A 25,263-nucleotide genomic window follows, 5' to 3' on the forward strand; every position below is an offset into this window, starting at 1 on the left:
CATGTATTTCGATATCTGTATTCCGGAATACTTTTCTGAGTATCTCTGCCCAGCCCTGGCGCAAAGGCAGCCGCATACATTGACATAATAGGGAGGGGGGGCGCTGCGACGAACCTTCGCCCCCCCCCCCCTGAAGGGGAACCCTGCGCACGCTTATGGTCATCAGCAAATCGCAGGTTACTGAGATACTCTCCATTAACTATTATTCCTAATTTTTCCCAATCTAGGGCCCTGAAAACCTCCTGTAAACACGCGGTGAATAGCATTGGAGAGATCGTGTCTCCCTGTCGTACGCCCTTCTTTATTGGGAATCTGTCCCTTTCTTTATGGAGGACTATAGTGGCTGTGGATCCGCTGTAGATTTCTTCTATTATGTTTATATAGGCTTCGTCGATGCCCTGATTCCGCAGTGCCTGCTTGACTGCTGATGTCTCCACCGAATCGAATGCCTTCTCGTAATCTATGAAAGCTATGTATAGGGGTTGGTTGTATTCCGCGCATTTCTTTATCACCTGATTGATAGTATGAATATGGTCTATTGTTGAGAAGCCTGTAAGAAATCCTGCCTGGTCCTTTGGTTGATTGAACTCTAATGTCGTATTGCCACGCCCACTTCTTGTCTTGTTTTGATGTATTCGGGTTTGACCGGCAGGGACGGTTATCAACGCTCGACGCTGTCCGCGAAGTAGTGTTCTAGAAGCGTCGCGATTGTAGTAGATCGGTTTGTTAAGATTGCGCCCCGCACGCGAATATTCCAGCTTTGTCTAGAGATAACGCCGCCACCAGCGATATTGCTGGAAAGTTCGATAGCGCCTGTATAAAAGCCGACGCGCGTGACCGCTTGTCAGTTGATCGACGGACGACGCCCTGTTCGCCGCTATCATTGTACAGCGTGTATTGCTGTAGTTCTAGTTCTCATTTTCCCGGCCACAAGTTCGGCCCAAATAAACAGTTTCATTCTGCAAACGCCGACTGCTGTCTTCGTCGACGTCACGACCACGTGACATCTGGTGGAGGTGCTGCTTCATGATCCGGACGCCACCGCGGAGCGCTGACCCAAGCCCAAGCCGCGAAGAAGACGACTCTAAGGTCAACCCGGATCCTCGAACCAGCCGCCGGCAGAAGGGACTACAACCAGAGTACGGGCTCCTTCCCGAAAACGCCAGGCAGCCAAAGACCGTCACATCTACCGCCGAGACGATGACAGACCAACTGCCACCTACAACGGTAGTGATGCAACAGCCAAGGGAGCCACCAACTTTCCGTGGATCGTCTTTTGAAGACCCGGAGAGCTGGCTGGAGACGTACGAGCGAGTCGCCGCCTTCAACCACTGGGACACTGAAGAGAAGCTGCGCCACGTCTACTTCTACTTAGAAGACGCCGCGAAGACGTGGTTCGAGAACCATGAATCGAGCCTTCAATCCTGGGACCTCTTTCGGACGACGTTCCTCAATACCTTCGCGAGCATCGTCCGCAAGGAAAAGGCCGCTGCTTTGCTGGAGACCCGGGTGCAGCTGCCAAACGAAAACGTCACCATCTTCACGGAAGAGATGACTCGACTTTTCCGTCAGGCCGACGCTGCGATGGCGGAAGACAAAAAAGTTCGCCTGCTCATGCGGGGTGTCAAACAAGAACTTTTCGCGGGACTTGTCCGCAACCCGCCCACGACGGTCGCCGAATTCCTCACCGAGGCTACGATTATTGAAAAGACATTGGACATGCGGACGAAACAGTACAACCGCTCGACGCTGTCCGCGTCCTATACCGAAGTGCACTCACTAGCCACCGACGACTTGCGCGAAACCATCCGAGCGATCGTGCGGGAGGAGTTGCGCAAGCTGTTACCTTCGCCGCAGCCTCAAATGTATTCCATCGCAGACATTGTCCGCGAAGAAATCAAAGAGTCACTGGGTGTTCCTCAGCCGGCACCGCCGCAGCTTCAAGCAATGAGTTATGCTGCTGCAGCCCGACACAACGACCCCCCTCCTCGCCCGCGTCATGACGCCGCGCCGCCCCAGCAGCTCCACCGCCAGGCACCACCGCCGCCACCACCGACGCCATACCGCCCGCCAACCGGCCAGCGATACACGCCGAGGAAGACCGACGTTTGGCGCGCCCCCGACCATCGTCCACTCTGCTACCACTGCGGAGAAGCTGGCCACACCTACCGCCGCTGCCAGTATCGACGGATGGGACTGCGTGGGTTCGCCATCGACGCGCCGCGTCCACAGCAGGGTGAACGACCACGTGACATCGCCGACTATCTGGCAGGAGCGCATTGGACCCCCCGAGGACCTTCCCGATCGCCGTCGCCAGGCCGCTACGCCTCTCCCCAACGCCGCCAGTACACTGGCTCGTTCCGGGGCCGGTCGCCTAGCCCGTATCCGGAAAACTAAGGGCAGCAACCGATGGAGGTGCGGTTGCTGTACGACGAAACATCGAAGATCCTCCGCCGCCGACGACGACGCCACGACGAAACCTTGAAGGCCCGACGCGAACCAGACAGAGCCGTGACGACGAAGCCTCGCGGACCGAAGTGGACCTGACAACGCAACGGGGAAGCAGCGGAACAAACCGACGTAGCCGTGACCCGACGCCACGACCTAACTGCAATGCAAGACGACGAACTAGCGACCTCGACGTCCTTATCGACTGCCACAACGTCACAGCTCTCGTCGACACCGGAGCCGACTATTCTGTCATCAGTGGACCGTTCGCCGCGAAGCTGAAGAAGGTTAAGACCGCTTGGGAAGGCCCCGAAATCCGCACCGCTGGAGGCCATCTGATAACGCCGATTGGTGTCTGCACGGCGAGAGTCACCATCAATAACCGGACTTATCCTGCGAGCTTTGTAATCCTACAAAACTGCTCCAGGCATGCAATACTTGGAATGGACTTCCTAAGTGAACACGGCGCCGTCATCGACCTGAGGTCCGAGTCGATAACACTAACCTCAGATAAAGCGCTCCCGCCCCTCGTGACGCCAGGGAACCATGCATTGAATGTGATAGAAGAGCAGGTGACCATTCCGCCGCGTTCCAGCGTCATTATTTCCGTCGGCACCGAAAAAGCTGAAGACATCGAAGGTGTCATCGAGAGCGATCAGCGTTTTCTGCTAGATCGTGACATTTGCGTCGCAAGGGGCATTGCTCGGTTGCATGAAGGAAAAGGAAGCGTGATGCTAACGAACTTCAGCCAGGAATACAGACACCTGAGCAGGGGCACGACGATTGCATACATCGAAGAAATCTCGGCCGTCAGCGATGCGTTTGCATTTTCGGATTCTGACGAAGCTACGACGACGATCCCTGAGCCACCCTTCGACGTAAACCCAAGTCTTCCCGCTCGCCAACAGCAACAGCTTCGACGCCTTCTGCAGGAATACAGGGACTGTTTCTCGTCGTCATCGCGGGTCCGACAAACGCCCCTTGCTAAGCACCGCATCATAACAGAAGAAAATGCTCGACCACTCCGTCAGAGTCCCTACCGGGTTTCGACGCGGGAACGGGAGGCCGTTAAGAAACAAGTCGATGAAATGCTACACGACGACATCATCCAGCCGTCCAACAGCCCGTGGGCGTCTCCCGTGGTGTTAGTGAAGAAGAAGGATGGGACCCTACGTTTCTGCGTCGATTATCGTCGCCTGAACAAAATCACAAAGAAGGACGTGTACCCTCTCCCACGGATAGACGACACCCTGGATCGACTCCACAACGCGAATTACTTTTCGTCGATGGACCTCAAGACCGGCTACTGGCAAATTGAAGTCGACGAGAGAGACCGAGAAAAGACCGCCTTTATAACACCGGACGGCCTGTTCGAGTTCAAGGTCATGCCTTTCGGTCTTTGCTCGGCACCTGCGACTTTCCAACGAGTCATGGATACTGTATTAGCTGGCTTGAAGTGGCAGACTTGCCTTGTTTACTTGGACGACGTCGTTGTGTATTCCTCGAACTTCGACGAACACCTCCAGCGACTTCAATCCGTACTTCAAGCAATCAAGAACTCCGGGCTCACCCTGAAGCCAGAAAAGTGCCGCTTCGCGTACGAGGAGCTCTTGTTTTTGGGTCACGTGATCAGCAAGACTGGAGTGCTCCCAGACCCGCAGAAAACAGCTGCCATCGCCGCTTTCCCGCCACCCACCGACAAGAAGGCCGTGCGCCGATTTCTCGGCTTGTGCGCCTATTACAGACGCTTTGTCAAAGACTTTTCACGTATCGCCGAGCCACTAACGCAGCTCACGAAGACCGACGTCGAATTCAGGTGGCAAACAGCGCAAGTCGACGCATTTCATGAACTGAAACGACGCCTGCAGACACCTCCGATACTTGCGCATTTCGACGAATACGCCGATACGGAGATTCACACCGATGCAAGCAGCATAGGACTCGGCGCCGTCCTTGTGCAGCGGACGGGCGGACTGGAAAGGGTTATCACTTATGCTAGCCGGTCGCTGTCTAAAGCAGAGGTGAACTATTCCACAACAGAAAAGGAGTGCCTCGCCATCATCTGGGCTACGTCAAAGTTTCGCCCCTACCTCTACGGCAGGCCCTTCAAAGTTGTGAGCGACCATCACGCCTTGTGTTGGCTAGCTAACTTGAAGGACCCTTCAGGTCGCCTCGCACGATGGAGCCTAAGACTTCAAGAATTTGACGTTACTGTCGTGTACAAGTCCGGAAGGAAACACTCCGACGCCGACTGCTTGTCTCGTGCCCCTGTCGACCCACCAACGCCCGACGACCAGGATGATGACAGCTTCTTGGGAGCCATAAGTACCGAAGACTTCGCCGAACGACAGCGAGCCGACCCGGAACTGAAGGGTCTAGTGGAATACCTGGAGGGCAGGACCATCGTTGTCCCAAAAGTATTCAGGCGAGGATTGGCAACATTTTCCATGAAAAACAACGTCCTCGTAAAGAAGAACTTCACTTCGGCCCGAGCCAGCTACCTTATCGTTGTACCTTCGGGACTGCGACCAGAAATTTTGCATGCCCTGCACGACGACCCAACGGCTGGACACCTCGGACTTTCCCGAACGCTCGCACGAGTACAAGAAAAGTACTACTGGCCGCGCCTTGCCGCCGACGTCACTCGCTACGTAAGGACGTGCCGAGACTGTCAGCGACGGAAGACACCGCCCACAAGACCAGCAGGCTTCCTTCAGCCGATCGAGCCTCCTCGGCGACCATTCCAGCAGATCGGGATGGACCTCCTGGGGCCGTTCCCAACGTCGACTTGCGGAAATAAATGGATCGTCGTGGCTACCGACTACCTCACCCGCTACGCCGAAACAAAAGCCCTGCCCAAAGGCAGTGCCGCTGAGGTAGCCAAGTTCTTCGTTGAGAACATCGTCCTTCGACACGGCGCCCCAGAGGTTCTCATCACCGACAGAGGTACGGCGTTCACGGCTGACCTGACTCAGGCGATCTTGGAATACAGCCACACAAGCCACCGCCGCACCACCGCGTACCACCCACAGACCAACGGCCTCACCGAGCGTCTAAATAAGACCATCGCCGACATGCTGGCCATGTACGTCGACGTCGAACACAAGACGTGGGACGCCATCCTTCCGTACGTGACCTTCGCGTACAACACGGCCGTACAGGAAACGACGCAGATGACGCCATACAAGTTGGTCTACGGACGGAGCCCGGCAACGACGCTCGACGCCATGCTACCAAACGTGACCGACGAGGAAAACATCGACGTGACCACCTACCTACAGCGCGCCGAAGAAGCACGACAGCTCGCCCGCTTACGGATCAAGAACCAGCAGACGACTGACAGCCGCCGCTACAACCTTCGCCGACGCCACATGGAATACCAACCCGGTGACCGTGTATGGGTATGGACGCCAATACGCCGACGAGGACTTAGTGAGAAGCTTCTTCGACGATACTTCGGACCGTACAGGGTACTTCGACGCCTCGGCGCACTCGACTATGAGGTTGTCCCTGACGGCATTACGAACTCTCAGCGGCGCCGTGCGCGACCTGAAGTCGTCCATGTCGTGCGCCTTAAGCCGTTTTTTGCGCGTTAGCGAGCCTGGGGACTCTATTTTGTTTTTTCCTTTGTTATTGTAATTTATTTGTGTATGCACTTGTTTTTTTTTTTTCTCTTCTGTGTTCTTTCACAAGCATCGGGACGATGCTTTTCAGAGGGGGGCAATGCCACGCCCACTTCTTGTCTTGTTTTGATGTATTCGGGTTTGACCGGCAGGGACGGTTATCAACGCTCGACGCTGTCCGCGAAGTAGTGTTCTAGAAGCGTCGCGATTGTAGTAGATCGGTTTGTTAAGATTGCGCCCCGCACGCGAATATTCCAGCTTTGTCTAGAGATAACGCCGCCACCAGCGATATTGCTGGAAAGTTCGATAGCGCCTGTATAAAAGCCGACGCGCGTGACCGCTTGTCAGTTGATCGACGGACGACGCCCTGTTCGCCGCTATCATTGTACAGCGTGTATTGCTGTAGTTCTAGTTCTCATTTTCCCGGCCACAAGTTCGGCCCAAATAAACAGTTTCATTCTGCAAACGCCGACTGCTGTCTTCGTCGACGTCACGACCACGTGACAGTATTAATTCTGTTAGCAATTACTTTTGTAAATAGCTTGTAGACAACGGACAGTAAGCTGATGGGCCTGTAATTTTTCAGGTCCTTGACGTCTCCTTTCTTATGGATCAAGATTATGTTGGCATTCTTGCAAGATTCTGGTATGCTCCCTGTCGAGAGACACTTCGTATACAGGGCGGCCAGTTTTTCTAACATAATCTCTCCACCGTCTTTCAACAGGTCTGATGTTACCTGATCCTCACTAGCGGCTTTGCCTCTGTGCATTCCCTTTAGGGCTTTCTTTACTTCTCCTGTCAATACTGGTGGGATGTCAGATTCCTCTGGGCTATTACTGCTTCTTACGTTATTATCCCGACTGTCTCGGCTGCTGTACAGATCTCTGTAGAACTCTTCCGCTACCTCAACTATTCTATCGATATTGGTTGTGACCTTGCCTTCCTTGTCTCTTAATGCATATATCTGATTTTTGCCTATGCACAGTTCACCATCATTGCTGATTCTACGTCTTCGTAGAAGCGGTCAACCAGTTGGTCATCATGGCTGGATGTAGGCGCGTAGGTCTGTACCACTTTCATCTTGTACCTCTTATTAAACTTAAGTACGATACATATCACCCTCTCATTAATGCTATAGTATTCCTCTACATTGCCAGCTATATTTTTATGAATAAGGAACCCCACCCCTAGTTCTCTTCTGTCGGCTAAGCCACAATAGCATAGGACGTGGCCGTTCTTCAGCACTGTATAAGCCTCCTGTGGCCTCCTAACCTCACTGAGCCCTATTACATCCTAGTTAACACCCTCTAATTCCTCGAATAGTACAGCTAGACTCGCCTCACTAGATAAAGTTCTAGCGTTATACGTAGCCAAATTCAGATTCCAATGGCGGCCTGTCCGGACCCAGAGATTCTTAGCACCCTCTGCTGATTCGCAGGTCTGACCGCCGCCTTGGTCAGTTGCTTCGCAGCCGCTGGGGACTGAGGGCCGAGGGTTAATTGGTGTATTCATGTGGGAGGTAGTGGCCAAGTACTACACCAGGGTGGCCAATCCTGCTCTGGTGAGGGAGTGCATTACTGGCTGTGGTCGCCAGTGAGGCTGCACCCTAGGCCTTTTTAGGCAATTCCATCATCACGCGGATGATATTTTTTAAAATCCGGTTGGGAATTGTCCAGCACCGGGATTTGAACCACGGACCTCTTGCATGCGAGGCTGATGCTCTACCACTACGCCATCGCTGCATCGCAAAAGGCACATTACGTTCATCTTAAAGGCGTTCTGGACTTTATACATATGGCTCCGTGGCCGCTTCTCTCACTGTTTGCAAACTAGTATGTACAAACTGAACGAGAAGATATGTAAGCGATTGATTACTGTAAACCACAATCATAATGAATCCAAGAGATGAGAACCACGGAAACCAAGATTGAATATAACCTAATTTTTACATAATTGAATTGATTAAGGAAGCAAATGAGAGCTGGGTTGAGAGAGGTTGACGCAGGTGGCCAGGTTGGTTCCTCTTCTTCCCAAATATTGCTGAAGTGAGGGTCTCAAAGATATCAGATATTACACCTTCAGGTAGCATACAGGTATTTAATGTGTAATGGGATTTCTCCCAAGTCCACAATGGGAATCTTGTGTTACATCATTATGAATTTTGCCCAGTCATCGTTTTTTTCTGCTCTTGTTGCTTTCAAGTTAAAGGGACATCAGAACTAATATGTGGCTTCAATGTACACCCTAGTAATGGGGCCTCAATGTGGAGCCATTTTATTCGTTCGGGTTTATCGAGTGCTGTATTGAACGGAGTTACTAGGAACGATGTTCCAGGAACTAGTTCCTTTTGGGAGGAACAGAGGAACGTGACCGTTCTATTAAGAATAGGTGTAACTGTAATGGTAACTCGTTACGTTTACGAAGGAACGACAGAGAGAACGGAGTTCCTTCTGTACACGTTGCCCGGCGTTCAACAGACATACACACGCATGCAGTGCACCGTTCAAAGCAGGGCGGATGAGCGACCGCGTGAATTAAAAAAAAAGCTACCTGCTGCCTGTCACGTGACAATATGCTGCATCCTGGTTTTAACTTCAAGGCGCCTGCCGGGTGCACAGAGAAGTGCACGGCGCCGAGACCGTGTACATGTGGGAAGGGTAGACGACTGTACTCAGGCGGCGCTGCGAAAAACACCGCCACCAGGGCCCTCATCACAGCCCTGACGCTAACTGGGTAGTGCAAAGAGAGCCGTGCGTATTAAGCGAATAATGTGCACAGGGCCACAATAAAAACCCATCTTTCATTATTGTTGTGGCACGCTTTCTTGAAAATCAAACAACTGGAAAACTTCTTCCGCCAATCCACACACTCTAAAAAAAAAGAGTATAGGTGATTCTTTTCGGAGAGTTCTGACTTGCCACGTATACGACTCTCTTTAAAGATTCACTGTGACTCTCTTGGTGGGTCAGAGTCGGCGCGCTCTAGGAGAGTACCTGACCCTCCAAGAAGAGTGGAAGGACTCTTGTCCGAGGGATCACATTACCACTTATGAGGGAGTCAGACAACTCTTGCCGGTAACACTCCTACGGGGGTCAAAAGACAGACATCAAAGCGTCAAGCGACTCCACAACTATTTTAAGTTACTCAATTGACCCAATCTCTACTTTTGCCCGACTACTGTTGGAAATAGTGAAGTATTCATTTTAGGCAAGTCCAATAATACTTGCCGTTGTGCCCAACGACTGCAAAAAAAAAGAATAATTCAATTTTAGCATTATTTGAATGGAACTTGTCAAAACATCATGTCTTTTCCAGTAGAGTAATCTAGAAAGCGCGAAAAGATGGTCTGTGATTTCCAATTAAGCCGTTCAGGTGTTCCTTATTTACATGCTTGTATGAGTATAGCCAACTAAAATGTGTGACAGTGATGTGCATAGTTTCATATGGTGCAAAATAAACTGCAGAAATCGGCATCACGTTTCCATATTTATTCCTTATGATTATGAATAAATAAAAAAAAGTGGTGACGCCTGGAAGCATCAGACTTGTGACTTGCTTTGTTGTCGCTCCTGTTCATCGTGAGCAGCCATGAAAAATTGTATCTGAAAAGCAGATCGTGACATTATGATGAGAAAACGGAATTGCAGTAAGAGTTTGCAAAACCTACACCGTAAGTGATTTACACAGACATAATCATAGGCGTGCGCAGAGTTCCCCTTCAGGGGGGGGGGGTGAATGTTCGTCGCAGCGCCCTCCCCCCTTCGAATTATGTCAATGTATGGCGCTGACATTGCGCCCCCCCCCGAGTCGCAGCGCACCCCCTCCCTATTATGTCAATGTGTGAGGCTGACTTCGCCCCCCCGCCTTGGTGAATAGGGGGGGCGGCCGCCCCCCTGCCCCCCCCCCCCCCCATGCGCATGCCCTTGACATAATGAAGGCTCACAACAAAACAACGAATGCAAACAGGCATTGTAAGGAACCAAGTTTTTTGCCGTTATCGTGTGAAACACAACTTGCAAATAGTAGCTTTTGTAACACGTCACTTAAGCGATAACTTGCAGCACAAGATGATGTGAACCTCTTTTAAACAACAAACGAAATTGGTTTAGGCTCCCTTGCGTGGGTGTCACTCACTTTTTTTTCCTACGTCGTGTTGTCCAACCAAAGGAAATATAGGACCGGCTGCCTCGTTGACAGGTCGAACTCCGCTGTTCATTTTCCCATCATGAGTGGCGAGGCGCCAGACCATAGTGACACCTTCGTTTCCCCGAGTGTAGCTGTCAAATGGAGTGAAGAGCCGGGGGAAGGGATCCGAGATTCTGGTAACAACCAACACACGTGCACACACACACTGAATATTTGTATTTAAACCCACCCTTTGTTCAACACACGGTTACTGTACACACATCTGACACGTGTGTTTCGTTTTAAATAATTTCGCAACGAAAACAAATTTTCACTAAAAGAAGGCGGGAAATTCGTTTCGTAATAGGCACTGGCTATGCGCAAATCAGAGCACTTCTTTCATGAGAAATCGCTTCAAAATTTGCTTTCAGAATAAGCCCGGCTTTGCACTAGCATATTCCAACACCCAAGCGCATCCTCCGGCAGTCGGGGGCACGTCGTGACCGGTTACTGACCGCCTATTTTACAAACGTAATCTATCCTTAAATACTCAGATAAACACATGTGAGTACGAGCGCCCGAACGACACCCTGCGCGCGCGGACGCCGTCTACGTCGAGATCAGACATGTCATATGCTGGAATTACCGCACATAGCTCCCACAGTCACGTACACTCACTCGATTCTGTTAACGTAAAACGTCATCGCAGATGTAGGCAAACCACGAAAACACCTAACAGAAACGAGAGAAAAGAGTGCACGGCGGCGGCCGCAACAACGCGCGCCGTCTAAAGTCTCGAGCTTTTCACCTTACCGGCGAGGCGTGTACTACCACGTACGCGTTGGAAACATCGTACTATATCTGCATCTTAAACTACCGTCTTTAAGCCAACAAAAACCATTATGGCTTAAAGTCACACTTCAATGAAGGGGGGGCGGGGCCTTCCGCTTAGGCCGGCATCCTACACACACACACACACACACACACACACACACACACACACACACACACACACACACACACACACATATATATATATATATATATATATATATATATATATATATATATATATATATATATATATATATTCTATGGGTTATTCCATATCAAGTGTACCGGGTAAATTTCCGACCATCTCCAATCACGCTGAAATGAATTGGGCTGGTATGTGTGAAAGTCAGTAGTAGTTTTGAGTCGTTATATTGGAAAGAAAAATTTGTGTTGCCTAGAGGGCGCTTCGAACTTGGGGCACGTACGTAAGGTCCCTAGATAAAAAAATTTGTTTTATCTAGGGACCTTAGGGGCACGGTAGTGACACTGTGTCGTAAATAACAATATAAAATTACTGGTTTTAGCCATTACGACGAAACAATTTTTTTAAATGCGGAACATTTCTTAGCGAACATTCGCCACTTTGAGCGTTTCTATCTATCTATCTATCTATCTATCTATCTATCTATCTATCTATCTATCTATCTATCTATCTATCTATCTATCTATCTATCTATCTATCTATCTATCTATCTATCTATCTATCTATCTATCTATCTAGCCGCCTACGTCTGGGCGCTCTCATGATCGCCTCCTTAACTTAGTGTGGACTGTCGGGTAAAGACATGAATAACGTGAAAATCCTGTCGCGTACGTCGTCAAACCCTTTCCTTCAGACACGTGTGGCACATACCCGTTTACCACGGGCCGCGGTGTACGGGTACGCGCCGCAGGTAATGGACAGTTTATATCTACCCAGCAACGGCGAGAAGAGACATCGGTAATTTTATGCTAGAGCGTTAAGAAAAACCGACATCGGCAGGGTTGACCCGAAAAATTAGGATCCCAGCAGGAATCGAGCCCAATTAAGCATTCTACGTGGCAGTGAGCTGTACTACCACAAAGCCACGCCATGTCTATAAACTGGTTTGGAAAAACAGCCTCTGCTGGCGTAATGTGTGTGCAACGTCAATTGTGGTTGTGGTGCCTGCTATCTAATTTTACAAGAAAGCAATAAATACTACATATGTGCTCCTACGATACAGGCATCATATCGGATTAACGTCTGTGGTTCTAGTGTTGGCTCCGCTTTTATAGTATATATTTGTATTCCTATATCATTCAGCAAGCTATATTGAAGCATTACTCGACCCCGGAGGAATACATTAACGAAATTTACGCATGATATTCACATGATTGCACCATAAAGTGAGCTTATATAGTTCGATAATACTGACGCAAGTACTCTAACGTGAGTGCTGACGTTACGTCACACCATAAGTTACCCTTTAAACGCTAGTGTTGTCGACGTGCCTGGTAAGCCCACGATGTGCACACAGCTACTACACTTACAAAAACACGTCGATCCACCTCGTAACGCTTGGCTGAAAGCCATAAAGTATAGCATAGAAGCATTTACTGACTGATTCGCATTAAACCGATTCCCACAACGCGTGGGATCTGCCGAATTTCTTAATTTCAAGGCGCTGCTCTTCCAGGACTATGATAGTTTATTCGTTTTTGTTTCAACTTCCATTATTTTTGGCCTTGACGAAAAGTCGCAAGATGCTGCATGTTTATCAATTCTTAAAAAGGGCACCGATTTTTCCGCGAGTAATATATTCACATTGAGGGCTTTATAGATTCCTATAGCTGTAAGTGATAAAAATACTGCGGGATCGAAAGAAGAAACGTTGCCTAATATTGTGACAAATTTGGGGAAAATAGCGTTTTGACCCATATTGCGGCTTCATTTTCACAATGTAGCGGTTCAAGTAAAAATATGACTTTTGCATCTTTGTGTAGTATGCTTTGTGGTTATGACGTACAGGAAGTTTGAAAAGAGTAGTGTTGGGGTCGAACTTCGTACGTTCGCCGAATACCTCCATATTGTTACCCGCCCCGCGGCCGGCGTGCCTGCGCCAACACGGAGGCGGTGGTACCGGATGGTGGAACGACGACTGTCTGCTGGTCACAAAGGACGCGAAGACCCACGTCTCCCGAAGGGGTCAAATATGGTGCCCAGGGACGGAAGGTACACTTGCGCCTTCGCTGTGACAGCCAAAGGCGGCGGCAATGATGCACGGCCTATTGTATTGACGACCCGTAAACGCCTGAGGCCGAACATTCTGGAAACCGGGGTGGAATGGAGCTGAGCGGCGGCGGCTAACCGACGAGCGGGCGAGAGGCGGTGGTTCCTGTATTCTAGTACACCATAGTTCCTGCGAGGAGGTGGCGAGAAGGAATCCGAGCCTGGTGTTCTCAGCGGCAGCCGACCGGGAGACAAGGAGAGAGTTACTCCTGCTTTCCGATTGGACTGTAAGAGTGTTTGAATGGGGAGACAGGGAATAAAAGCAGGGGTGCAGTGACAGGAGGTGGAGAAGAGAAACGAATAAACGTCTCTATCCAGATGATGTCGGAGCGGTCGTTTCCTCAAGATGCCAGCAGATGAAAAGTTCTCGTCTTCAGCTTCCTTGGCGGCAGCAGCAAATGTCGCGCAACCAGCGAGGCGAGTGGAACAAACGAGAAGAACCTAACTAGTAGTTTTTGTTTTAAGCGAGAAAAAAATTTTCTAACTGAACATTCGCAAGGTCGTACGAAGTTTGCCTTTGGCTGGCCTTCACTGCATAGCACGTCAGCGCAGGATCCCAGCGGGAGCCTTTTCGTAGCGAATAATGCAAGTCTTACAACTGCTTGCCACTTCTTTTAGTAATACTGCTGTATATAACGTCAAAAATTGCAATAGTGCTAAAATTCTGGAATGGTACTACCCCCTTGGACCATCAAAGGGCAGGTAATATTCGACCGCTTCATCGTCCAAAGGGGCAGAATAATAATGTAGTCAATGGCCTGCAGAGCTGTTCTAGGGCGTCGTGTTTGTCTTTTGACAATTAAGACACATGGTCGTACGTAATAATTAACGGCATAATTAAGCTTGCTTAAGTTGTTTTTTATGATCTTTCAGGTATAGGGCACGCAAATTGCCATTGCGCGACTGTATGATGAACCTAAATGAGAGGTGGCAACATGAAAACCATGACTTGCATGTCATGTATGGCATGATTTACATACCACGCTCACGGTGCACTCGTGGCGTTTCACCCGCTTGATATTGCCACGTGCGTTTCTTATCACTTTTGCTGTATTCGGTTTTCGCCCACAAAGACTGTCAGCAACGCTCAGCGCGAACTGCGCCTCATTGTTCGAGAAGCTTCGCGATCATTGTAGATCGTTTTGCTAAGATTGCACGCAAGACGCGCACACTCGAGCTTATTCTAGAATTTGCGCGACAGGCAGCGATAACGCTGGAATATTCGACGGCACATGTTTAAATGCCGACGCGCTTCACCGCTAGTCAGTTGATCGACGGTCGACGCTCGGTTCGCCGCTATCAGTGTATTGCTGTAGCTTGACTTTCAGTTTCCCGGCCACAAGTTCGGCCTAATAAAGAGTTTCATCCCGGACGTGATGACTGCTGCCTTCGTCGACGTCACGACCACGTGACAATATATACCAAATTGGTATGGCATGACACTAGTGCGTGATGAACATAAATGACAGGTCATGCATTGTATATTCCAGAATTTACGTTTCATTATGGTATATACCGGACTGTAGATGCATGCATGCATGTCAAACATGCGATATATATGTAGTCAACTAGATGCCATGGCATGAATGACTTCACTTGAGAAAGACAAACAAGGCGATGTAGCAGCTCTTTACCGGCTGCTTCGCATTACATGCATTACATCGATTCCCACATTGCGTGGGATCTGCCGTATTTTTGTTTTTTCAGTATACTGGTGTATGTGCATGCTTGACTGAAACATTTTCCTGTTTCATTGTGTCTTTTGTGTGCAGGATGAAATTAACATTCCGGGTATTCACAAAATAACGATTTGATTGTGAGACACACCACTGGTGAGGAACTAGTTAATTTTGCCTCTACAAGGTTCTTGAACATGCCTAAATTTACTACATTAAGTGAGACAAAATCAGCTCTTCAAATTCGCCTGCTTTTGGCGTTTACAAATGTTTGACGATTAAACGAAGTATTGGTGCTGTGCTTGTGTGTTTGCCAAGGCAGCCTTCCGAGTTTTGTTCTGTTACACATCTCTTGATGAAGACACCTTGTAGTACATCACTGTGCCTTTTGTGAGCAGGTTGTTGGAACAAGTAATCGATTCCATTGCTCCATGAGAATTCCAAGTGGCCAACATATTCGTTATGATCAACATTTGTTGAAATAATATATTTACTTTTGGAAGCGCACTGTAACTCGTTCTGTAAGACGCCGGTAATGAAAATGAGTTGACATTTAAATGCTTACGTGGTCTTGAAGCACAAAGGATTAAGCCTGTTGCTATGCGGCAAGAAGAGCACCAATTTTGCTGAGATGAAAAATTCTTTAACACTGGAGCCGTCGCTAGAGCCGTTTCGACAAGCGGTCCGCGGACTTGTGTTGTTCAAGTCTGCAACTTGAAGACAAGTTGACTTGTCGAAACGTGGGCTCCTGTATAGTGCCTAGAATATACTTACTAGTGTGCCGACCGCGGGCGTCGCGGTGGCACGGAGAATGATGCCTTCCACCGGCGGCCACCAGACGGCGAAGCCGTAGGGACCATGCTATGCCGAGCGGCGTCTCTAGCCGACGCGCGCGCCTGTGAGGGACGCCGACGGGCTGTCCCAATGCAGTTTTGCGCTACGGAACGTTGGTTGGGGTGCAAAGCGTAATCGAAGGAATGTGATTTCGTAGCACTAACAAGCGATCGTACGCACAGTTATAACGCTTACGTAGCGTTAGCGTGGTCTCAACGCTAACGCACGGAACGCGCTGCGTGCCAATGTCTTTTAGTAGAGCGGAAGGCGCTAACGCTCAAGCACATACGGCTAGGCACTGTCGAACCAGACGCTGATCCAAAGTCACCAAGCGCGTTTGCAGAAGTGTTGAGGACCATGGCTCGACATGCCGCGTTCGAGAATTCCGAGACGGCGTGCACTCATACGCCTGACCGACGCCTGACGTATCTGCCTGGCCGTGAGCGGACGCCGATCTCTGCGCTGCTACAGAAAACGTGAGCGTCCCAATGCAGCGTTATCTCAAAAACGGAGCATTTTATCGGCGGTACGCCTCATTACTCAAATCTAAATGAAATACGAACATTATTTGAATAAGTTGCAGACGACGGCTACAAAGATTCGAAGTGGACGGCTCTCGCTTACCGCCATCTTGCCCTACGTAGGAAGCGTTGAACGCTATATTCCAGAAATAGCGTTCGTACGTGATAATACGCTGCGCGATACCGGCTGTTTCTTCGAAAAATTCTGTTATATGCGACCCATGACTACAAATGCTAAATTCACGGCAATTTGCAGCTAATTACCTTACATTTACTAATGATCTGTTTATTTACCTAAGGACACATATTTTACTAATTATCCATTTAATCAGCTAACGACACATATTTTACTAAATATCTATTTAATCACCTAACGACACATATTTTACTAATTATCTATGTAATCACCTAACGATGCTCAGTGTAGCAATTATTGAAGTGCTTCTCACAAACGACAGCCGCCGGAGTTAGTCTTCGATTTGTGCTCTTTATATTATTCTCCCACTCGGCTAAACTTATTTAAATCTCTGCGTCCACAGGAGCGCTGAATAATGAGACCCGCTCGTTGTTTGAGCGGTAGCCACTCGTACAATATGGGACAAAACAGGTGCTGTATTTACGCCTCGTTTTCTGCGACCACGTCGCGGTTCTGTGAACAGAAACAAGTGCGAAGCGTGCGCACAGGAAAGAAACCTAGCAATGACAAGCTACTGGCTCGAAAGCGACAACGCCCCACAAGTTTACAGCAACGGAATATTTCTTAACTCCGTGATCACAACCGACTACGCTTACGAACGGGCACGGCCGCTACATGAAAAAAAAAAAAAACGCGGCCGTGGAACGGGCATCCGCAGCGCAATTCAGCGACGCGCGTGCAACGCGCACGCTTGGCTTGATGCGCCGCTCGGTTAGCATGGTCCCTAAGAGTGTCGCCGTCTGGTGGCGTCCAGTGGAAGGCATCACCGTCGGTGCCAGCGTCTCCCATTGGAAACCCTCGGCGGTCGGCACACTAGTAAGTATATTCTAGGCACTATAGCTCCTGTAGTCAATTCGTTGCACCATGCCAGCGTTTCGCAATAAAAAACGTAAGCTGTTAACTGTCAAGAGTGACAATTAGACGAACGCCTGGGATGGAACATGGCATCAGAATAATTTTCGGAGCTTCTCTAGCCAGCAAAAGTGATACTCAAAAAAAAAAAAGAAAAAGAAAAGGCAGAAGTTCAGTATAACATATGGATCAATGCATGCTTAAAGAAATGAAAAATTCTTGAACACGGGGTGTCGCTGGAACCGCCGTTTCGACAAGCGATTAAGTAGTGTTCGTTAGTAGTAGGTATAAAGATAATAAGTTAACGATGTCCACAAGTCCAGCTCTGCATACAATAACGTGAAAGCCGAATATATATTTTTTTACTCTTTACACCCCCAAAGAACTCGCCGGGCATTTTAAAAATAAAGTTGCTCTCTCTCTCTCTCTCAGTCTGTACACTCGCCGGCAGGAATTTTCATGCTTCCGAAAAAAAAAACATTACACCATTTCCCACTAAAGGAGACCATGAGGCGATGCGAAGCCGGAGCATTTGCACGATTGCGTTCCGTTGGCGTTCGTTGGGCATGCTACCGACCTCGCGTCGTGGAACGCGAAGAGGAACGCTACGCGCGTCTTGTCTTCCCTCTAGCCTGGCTATGGTGCCTCTAGCCACCATAGCCTGGCCGTTAATTCTCACAGGGCGAGCGGGGACGCGGTCGACAGGCGTGCGAGAGGGGGGCAGCGTAGGAGAGGAGAGAGAGGAGGAGGAGACGCGCATGCGCTGGTGCTCATCGCGGCGTTGCGCAGGAGAGAATTTCGGCATGTCTAGCCCGCGTTTCGGAGTGGAAAGGGGGAGGGGGAGTGGAGAGGGGAAAGGGAGAGGGCATAGGACCGGAGCAATGGTGAGGAGGAGTGGAGAGGAGGTGTGTAGAGAGGGTATGCGCATGCGCAGTAAGGGTGGTCACGCCGCACACCACCACGGATTGAACTCCGCCATAAGATACTTCGCATCTAATAAATCGATAAATACACGCGCGTCCCTTGCGATCGGCACTATGTGTTAGCGAGATTACTCGCGCCGATTAAAAAATTGTAAGCTCCATATATAAAGCCTGGCACGCTTATTTTTGTGGGCGCAGTTGGCAGACAGCCACATGCTATTAAAAACACAAACAACGCTTTAGAGCCAGAAAAATAACACAGCGAAAGCTTGCGATGCGCGTCCTTCGGCCCAGAAACCCGTTACGAACCTCGCGGCGGCCGCGAGCAACTCGAGCAGTTCGGCGATGCGCTTACGGCGCTCTTTTGACCAGCTGTCCTATTCTACCACCGTACCGTGCCCTATGCTGCAGCCGCTATTTGTCGCTGATGGTCACGTGGTTTACATACGCACTTTTGGTAATTTTGTTTCGCAACTATTCTGTGGTCCAGACCACAGAATAGAGTGCAGCTTTATTCTGTGGACCACACAATAAACTTGCGCGCTGTGGGCTGTGCTGAAATGTTCTGTAGCCCAAGCAGCCCACCTCTCTTGACGACGGTTTCTGCGCACCAGACCAACCAGACCACAGAATAGAGTCCCAATCTATTCTGTGGACCAGACCACAAAATAAAGTGCAGCTTTATTTTGTGGACCACACCAAAGAGACTTGTTAGAGCCACCCTAGACTTGTGCTGTGGACCGTGCGCACCAGACATCGCTGTAGCCCAAACAGCCCACCTCTCTTGATGACGGGTTTCTCTCACAAATTGGTAGGGTTTATTCTGTGGTCTAATTCACAGAATAAGCACTGCGCCCTCCTCTCTTGACGACAGCTTCCCTCGCGAATCGCAATATTCGCTCACAGCTTTGTGAATAAGTCCGGACCAAGGAGGCCATTTCCGGGCATAGTACGCGAGATGGAAGACGCTTATGCGTGAAAGGTTCGAAATACGAAGGCGAAGCCCACCTTTGGCATGCTTGCTGGTCTGACATGCCAAAGCAGGTAAACTTGTCGTGAATTGAAGCAGCAAAAAGAACGCGTATAATAACAAATGACAGCGGTTCTAAATATTTCTGGACCTGATCTATCGAGAGCGAAACACTTAAGTCACTTTCACCACAGTACATCTGTGTCATGCAAAAAGAAAATGTGCACTAAGATCTGCACGGGAGTCTCAAATTTTGAGCCATCCCCACGATTGTGCGAACACAGCCACAGATCTCCTTAAGAACAGCGTCAACGCCACCGCGAGAAGGGAATCACAACGACAGAGGGCGACACTACTAAAATAGTCTGGCCCTGATCTCTCGCGTCAGGACACACTTTAGTCACTTTCACCGCAGTGCAATAATGTCGTGCAAAAAAAGTGCACTGAGATAGGCAAGGGGCTATTTTAGCTGTTTCTGTAAAGTTTTCAGACGTTGACGATCATACAAGTACTCGTAATTATACGGCGCATGCAAGTGTATCTAATTAAGTGACAAAGTGTGCTGTGTCCAGTGACAACTAGTAGGTTCTCGCCAATCTTACTGCGCTTTTTTTTTTGCTTGACACAGGTGTACTGCGGCGAAAGTGGCTTAAGCGTTGCGTACTCGATGGATCAAGGCCAGAAAATTTTATACACGCTGTCATTTGCTGTTATTGTTTTCTTTTCGCGGTGGCATTAGCGTTCTTTTACGGGTGATTTATGACCGCGCCCATTCAGAAGGATTGCTCAAAGTTCGAGTATCCCGTGCAAATGTTTGTGTACTTTTTCACATGACACAAACGTACTGTGGTGAAAGTGACTTTAGTGTTCCGCACGCGATAGATCAGGTTCACGAAATTTTAGAACCGTTGTCATTTGTTATCATTATAGGCATTCGTTTTGCTGCTTCCGTTCACAATAACAAGTTTATCTGCGGCTGATATCAATACTGACATATGTCAAAACATTGGAATCTTTCACGCATACGCGTCTTCAAGAGCGATTCACAAAACGGCGAGCACATATTGAGATTCGCGAGAGAAGCTGTCGTCAAGGGAGCTCGAGCGTTGGCAAATCGAAGTCTTCATGGGGTGGGCTCAGTTCCTTCTGAGGGCATTAACAGCGCCTGTTCTGTGGACCAGACCACAGAATGAACCCTTGCAATTTGTGACAGAAAACCGTCGTCAAGAGAGGTGGGCTGCTTGGGCTACAGAACATTTCCGCACAGCCCACAGCGCGCAAGTTTATTGTGTGGACCACAGAATAAAGCTGCACTCTATTCTGTGGTCTGGTCCACAGAATAAAGCTGCACTCTATTCTGTGGTCTGGACCACAGAATAGTCACTGCGATTTTGTTTCTTGAAGTCAAGATGGCAGCGCCCACGAAACGCGAATAGGGGCAGTTTGTTTACACCAAGTTTACACTCAGCCGCTGCAGAGAAGTCGCGTCCCGGCCGCTCGCACCGTCACCGTGTGCAAGTTTCCCGCGTCAGCCGCCCTTCTTGTCCTGAATAATCGACCTGTACACCCTAAGTTTAGGCTTCGAAGAACTGCTACTCGACGAACAACAGCGTATCATCACCATGTCGGCCGTTTGCACTGCCTACGGCTGAACGGGCATCGGCGGCCGAGACGATTTACTTTTTCACAACTTCCCAAATGTGGAAAAACAATCTCCTCAGTGGATCGCTGCTGTGAAAGGAAGCACTTTCAAGCCTTCGATTACCACTGTTCTCTGCTCAAAACATTTTCTTGACAGTGACTACCATCAGTTTATCGCTAATGCGTGCAATGGGATCTCCTGTGAAATCTGCTCCACTGAGGCCTGGCGTGGTGCCGTCGACGTTCGTTTACGAACGGAACGAATCGCAGGCACCGAGAGCAGCATTCTCGAAGAGGCGAAAACATGAGGTGAGATGTCGAATGTTGGAGCTTACTAGGCTGCATGTATAAAAAAGTTCATGAGGCCATTCTACTCTGCGAAAGTGGATGACCAGAGTAGCTGTAGAACACACGGCACGAAGGTGACGTGGAACTTCGATGAAAGCTGCAGAACGTCATTTTAAATGCGAAGCATTCCTTAGCGATCGAAGGGCATTTTGACCGTTTCCATCTATCTATCTAGCTGCCTACGTCTGGACGCTTTAGTGGTCGACTCTTCAACATGGTATCTGCCAAAATTGGAATTGGAGGACATCAGTGTATGAGGAATACGATTCACAGGTCATGACATGATTACCGTGAAAAATCACGCCACCTAAGCCGTAGGCCGACGCATCGCAAAGCATTGTGAGCGGTTTCTTGACGTCATAGAATGTTCAGCACCTTGCTGCTTGTCAGCAAGAGTTTCATTGCTTTAAACGTGTCGTGCATTCTCTTTCCCGTGACCATTTTTAAAATTTTTTTAGTAGTCTATAGAGCGGCTCCGCTACTGTAGAAGCTTTCTTGAGAAGCTTTAAATAAAAATTCCACATTCCCAAATACACATTAAGCTCTCTAACTGTAGTGGGCTCGGGAGCTTGTAAGATTGCCCTCTTCTTCGCGCCATTAGGGTAAATGCCTTGTTCAGTGACCTTGCGATTCAAATATGTCAGATTTCTAAAAGCAGCGGCATGTGTCCGTGTTGAGCTATCCTCCCGTGTCAATTTGCATATTCAGTGCGTGCCCTTCAACTTGTATGCTCACTTCATAACATGATTGGGTTGCATTAACCAAATGGTACAGTTCATGCTGCATGTATAAAAAAGCTCATGAGGCCATTCTACACTGCAAAAAAAAAACAAAAACATTTCCTGTCACGCTTACACAGATATTGTTATGCTTTATTTATGTAAATAATTTTTTTTCTACCATGTGTGATGTGAATTGTGCATTTGTTGCAAATCTCTTCAGCTGTCACTTGTTGCCATGTAATTGGTCTCCTGGGCCCTTGTCAAGCTGTTTTATTACAGCTTTTAGCCCAGGAGACCAACCAGAATGTAATATTTTTTGTTTTATTCTGGAAACTAAAGAGAATGAATGAATAAATGCTCTGAGCCCTCGTCAGAACACTCAAGCGCATGCATGCTCTTTGGTCTCGCTTTAGCATTTGGGCACATGCTTTTCAAATTACCTACTTCTCAACATTTTCGACAAATAGAGCTTTTGTACCAACACACCTACACGAGTGTCCCCTGCCGCATCTATCACATTTTTCGCTCTTGAAGACTCTGCTTTCCTTGGATTAGCTGATCTCTGGTCTTGATGTGATCGGCTCTTGACTACGTTCACTGATATCTCTTGTTCTTTCAATTGCATTTGCTCAGTGTCTCGCACCGGTAGTTCCCTCTCCAGGGCGATTTTGCAAGCAACGGGAAAGCCTTTTGCCTCGGCTATATCGTTAGCCATTAAGAAATGCCTAAAATGCTTTGATTATGACTAAGTTTTGAATGTTTAGGTCGAACTCCGCTATTTTCTTAAGTGGCAGCGTTTCGAGAGAAGTAGACCTCTTTGTCACTTATCGGTTCATTGTTTCCTTGCGTGTGCTGGTTGTGAGGTCGACGTCCCGTCGTTTTTGCTCATGGTCGAGTACCTCGGCTGGGCATTAGGTAACAGGCGGGGCCCTACTCCAGGAACATGCGTGTTACTTTCCACTGGAAGAAAGTGCAGCTTGCTTGCTTCCGTTTGTGCCCCTCCGCCCCTCTACTTGGTTGTCGCCTATGCGGGTACGCAAGAACCTCGTCGCGAGTTGTAATAACGTTATCACTCAGCCTGCTAAGAATAGAATGCCTTTATTCAGTACCCATGTACACATATATACTGTGATGAGAAAAAGCGACGCTGGTCTTCAGGCATGTGGGCAGCTAGCGCAAAGTAGAGGAAAAAAAAGCTGATAATAGAATAGCTGTCATGGCCCAGGAACGTGTGCTGTCTCTGTGTCTCATTCATCACAATGGCGCAATCTGCAGCAAAAAAAACGCCAGGCGTGCGCTGAAACCACAGCACAGTCACAGCGAAAGCTGGAAGAGCGGCGTTTCTAGGGCCCATTGTAAGCTCTCTTGGGGCTACTAATACAAGTACACTAGCAAGGTACCCACTACACCATAAATAATAATTTTTGTGAAGTTGGGAAGCACCTACTAAGCCGTTATTCGTCATTCTGCAGGGAAGCGAGGCACCAGCTACACGTCTGTAAAGCATTATGTGCACTTTGTTGACACGAGGACTGATGACGATGAAGAATTATGGCTCAGCCCTTTGTAATGGGTTGGAAGCTTTAAACGGCTCACCAGTTATGTAATTCGTATTTGACGCCTGGTCGCTATTTCACTCTCCCGCCATGCTGTATAACATACGTTGAGGTGGGAGAGAGAGGAGGGGGGGGCGAAGAACTTTACTGAGACCCGAGGAATGGATCATGCGCTTATGGGCTTCCTTGGCAACCAATACAAGTGCACTTGCGAGGAGCCCACTACGCTATAAATCATTGTAATTTTTGAGAAGTAGGAAAGCAGGCACTGTGCCATTTTTCGTCATTCTAAGGAGAGCCGTGGTACCTGCTAAACGCATGTAAGGCATTATGCACACTTTGTTGATGCTGTGCCTGATGACGATGAAGAATTATGGCGGAGCCCTTTGTAATGGGTTGGAAGCATTCAACAACCTACTCGTTGGGCAATTCGCATTGTGGGACGCCTTGTTACAAAATTCTCGTTGTGCGATGCTTGGTGCTTATTTTACTCTTCTACCACACTATATTGCATATGTTAATGTGGTTCCTTCCCGAAATGAAGCCTGTATAGGACCTTCTTGCAGAGCAGTTTCAAGCACCGCCATGGCTCAGAGGTTAAATACTGGGCTCCCACGCAGAGGGCCCAGGTTCGAACCTCGTTCCATCCTGCAATTTTTTCTTATTTAGTTTTTTTTTTCTTATTTCGAGCGATAGTGGCTACGGACACCGGCGGCGGCGGCGGACAACTACGGCACTAAAAACAGCCGCTGAAATGATCTCATAACAGCTTTCGCTGTAAAACCAAAGCAGAAGGCAGCTGTCCTTGTGGGTCATTGGCATTGCGCATCTCGTTATTGAAGAAACACCATTCACTCTTCCTCGGCGATGGAGCCAGCAACGCAATCGTTGCTGCAGCTACCCATCACGCAATCCACAGACGACGTTCATGCCTCTTCGGCGGTTGCAGGGTACGACCTGGCAGGCACCATGCTACCATCTCATTCTGAGGAAGCGCACGGCCTCCTGTTGCTTGGGAACGCTGTTCACACTTCCCCTCGCGACAACTTCTCACCCAGGACTCTTCCAACGTCTCAGCCTCGAGGGGATGCCGCCCAGGCTTTCCTGGCTGTGGATCTCGCTGCCTTGAGTGCTACTACCACAGCACACTTCATGTATGTGAATGCCGGCTCTTCGGGCGCCTCACCTGACAGTGTCGCCAAAATCATGTGTGTCCTCATGCAAATGACACAACAGCTCGACCACTTGCTGTCGTTGAGCTCCTGCTTTCAGCCTGCTGCTTCACCATCTCCTTCGGAACCTCCAGAATGCTGTGTTTTCGTGATCTCGGCACGCGCCATGCCTGGCCGGAAAATCAAAAATGACTTGTGGCATCAACAACTGTCTTCATGGTGGCGCCGAGGCATGGCATAAATATGAAGGCATAGAGCAACGGTACTGGCCAGAATGGAGCGCCATTCATAGCAGCGTTTGGCCCTCTTCTGCATGCCTGCAACCCTCTCCCAACTGCAAAACAGAATGGAGAGCGAAACCACCTCGACCTTGCAACCGTGCCCTGCGGCCCCATGACACGGAGCTTCTCGGGCAGCCCTACTTCAGACGTTGGCCACAGGAACTGCACTCCACTGCAGGACGCAGTCTTTGTGCTGGTATCCGATGCCATGGTATCAGTGAGAGAGGCCGTGACCACTCCAATTCCAGCGCAGTTGGAGGAACTAACCCCAGGTTCGCCTTCGCTGGGAC

General features: G+C 49.1%; 1 protein-coding gene across 1 annotated transcript in view; it reads left to right on the forward strand.

Annotated features, from left to right (window-relative positions):
• The first annotated feature begins 20,655 nt into the window (after positions 1 to 20,655).
• Positions 20,656 to 25,263, forward strand: part of LOC119390681 (zinc finger protein 674-like) — a 338,514-nt gene continuing 333,906 nt past the window's right edge. Inside the window, exon 1 of the mRNA XM_049415335.1 lies at positions 20,656 to 21,203. Within this exon, the coding sequence (XP_049271292.1) occupies positions 21,075 to 21,203 (129 nt within the window). The 5' untranslated portion in view covers positions 20,656 to 21,074. The remainder of the gene's footprint in view (positions 21,204 to 25,263) is intronic.

Source organism: Rhipicephalus sanguineus, chromosome 4, assembly GCF_013339695.2.
Source record: "Rhipicephalus sanguineus isolate Rsan-2018 chromosome 4, BIME_Rsan_1.4, whole genome shotgun sequence".
Classification (NCBI taxonomy): Eukaryota; Metazoa; Arthropoda; class Arachnida; order Ixodida; family Ixodidae; genus Rhipicephalus; species Rhipicephalus sanguineus.